The sequence below is a fragment of the Lipotes vexillifer genome, unplaced genomic scaffold (genome assembly GCF_000442215.2).
Source record: "Lipotes vexillifer unplaced genomic scaffold, Lipotes_vexillifer_v1.1 scaffold982, whole genome shotgun sequence".
In the NCBI taxonomy this organism is placed as follows: Eukaryota; Metazoa; Chordata; class Mammalia; order Artiodactyla; family Lipotidae; genus Lipotes; species Lipotes vexillifer.
This window is the reverse complement of record NW_006789467.1, coordinates 1,272,892-1,274,765: the sequence shown is the minus strand read 5'-3', so window position 1 is coordinate 1,274,765 and position 1,874 is coordinate 1,272,892. Positions and strand designations below refer to the sequence as shown.

Here is a 1,874-nt window from a genome sequence, read left to right as displayed (position 1 = left end):
AGCAGGAATTCACTTAGTTGTCACACTGAGTTTCTTGTTTGATTTCCAGCAAAATGGCTTGAAAAGTTGGTATTGGGAGCATCTATTGCCTTGTTTTAGAAACAGGCTATCAGAAGTGCTAGTCACTGATTTTAGTCAGTTTGTATTAGTGTTTTTCATTATTTGTGTATCTGTAGGTAGCCTGGGAATGTCTGTTTCATCGAGAGAAGAGAATGGGAATCGATTTAGTTCATGATGAAGTGGAAACAGAGTTGCTGATGGTAAATATGGGGCAAACCCTTCAATAACAAGAAACCTCATTGCAAACGTGCGTATTAATGTATAGAAACAGAAAATGATGTTATGTAAAGACACAGTAAGGAGTTATAGTATCAGATATTTATGGTATTTAGAAAAGATACATTTTGTTGTGTTAGTTTCTGGTGTACAGCAAAGTGATTCAGTTATACATACATACATACATATATATATATATATATGTATGTATGTATATTCTTTTTCATATTCTTTTCCATTATGGTTTATTACAAGATACTGAATATAGTTTCCTGTGCTATACAGTAGGACTTTGTTGTTTATTTTATTTTTTAGAAAAGATACATTTTGGGGGGGTTATGAAAATAATAGATATTTATTGAGAGAATTTGAAAAATGCAGTAAAGATAAAAATCACCTAAGTTCAATTAGACAGAAATGACTATTAATGTTAGAGTATTTCAGTCTTTTTAATAATCATACTTAGGTAGATACCACCCAACTTAAAGACACACAGACATATCTTCCAGATTAGAATTATAGTGTATCTATGCATTTGAATAGTGCTTTTTTTGTTGGATAAATGCCCAATGATGTTTATTCTTAAATGTAGATGTGGAAAGGCAGTGCTGTGTTTTTTTAGAAGACAATGTTTTAGAGCACTTTTAGGTTCACAGCCAAATTGAGGGGAAGGTCCAGAGGTTTCTTCCCATGTGGTGCCTGCCTCCACACATGCATCGTATTGATAACTGTATGTATTTCTGATCATTTCCTTAGGATACATTTCCAAAACTGTAATCCACGCATCAAAGGGTATATGCATTTGGACAGCTTTTGATAAGCCATCCGGGAGCTTACCTCCTAGGCTCTCTCCCACAAGATCTCTGCCATTCCTTAAGATTTCAGCCCTTAGGTACCTGGGACCCTTCCCAGTGATGAGTGAGAATTTGAGAATGTCGTCATCAAAACACACTGTCTATAGAAATGGGGTGCTTGCTCCTATAGGTGACATTTGCCATTATCCAGATTCCATTTGGACTTATAGTTTGATTTTTAAAGTGTGATTTCAGTAGCCTTTTCTACCTGTTAAGAGTGTGATAGTTTACCCACTTACCCCAAACTTAAAAAGGCTCAGTTAAGCCTTTAAGTTTGTATGTATCTGTGGATACATAGAACCACAGGAAGCAGGGTCTGGGTTTAACAATGAGGTCCCAGAAATGATCGTATATCCACAGTTCAGGGTATAGCCGAGAGTTAGCACACATCCATGTGTGTGGTCAGAACTCAGAGTTCTTGTGACCTGGCCAGTATTCCTCAGCCAAGAAGAGGGTGGAGGCCACATCGCACATGAGGATTAAGTTCTAAATCATACTTTATGACCCATATCGCATTATAAGTCCTACCCTTTAGTGAGAGCGTACCATCTGCGAGGCACATAATTATCTACCCCACAGCCTAGAAAGGCAGGTGTTATTACCCTTTGTTTATAACTTGCCTTTGCTCCCAGCATTTGCAAAGGCAGCATTGGACCTGGGCTATCTGGTGCCAGAGCACGTCTTTAACCGCTATTCCACCCAAGACCCAGGGGGGTGAGGCAACCAGCGGGGGGGGGGGGGGTG

The 1,874-nt window shown here is 38.6% G+C and overlaps 1 protein-coding gene across 1 annotated transcript in view; it reads left to right on the top strand.

Annotated features, from left to right (window-relative positions):
* TEKT3 (tektin 3) overlaps positions 1-1,874 on the top strand; it is a 36,501-nt gene that overhangs the window by 11,452 nt on the left and 23,175 nt on the right. Inside the window, exon 3 of the mRNA XM_007462651.1 lies at positions 177-260. Within this exon, the coding sequence (XP_007462713.1) occupies positions 177-260 (84 nt within the window). The remainder of the gene's footprint in view (positions 1-176; positions 261-1,874) is intronic.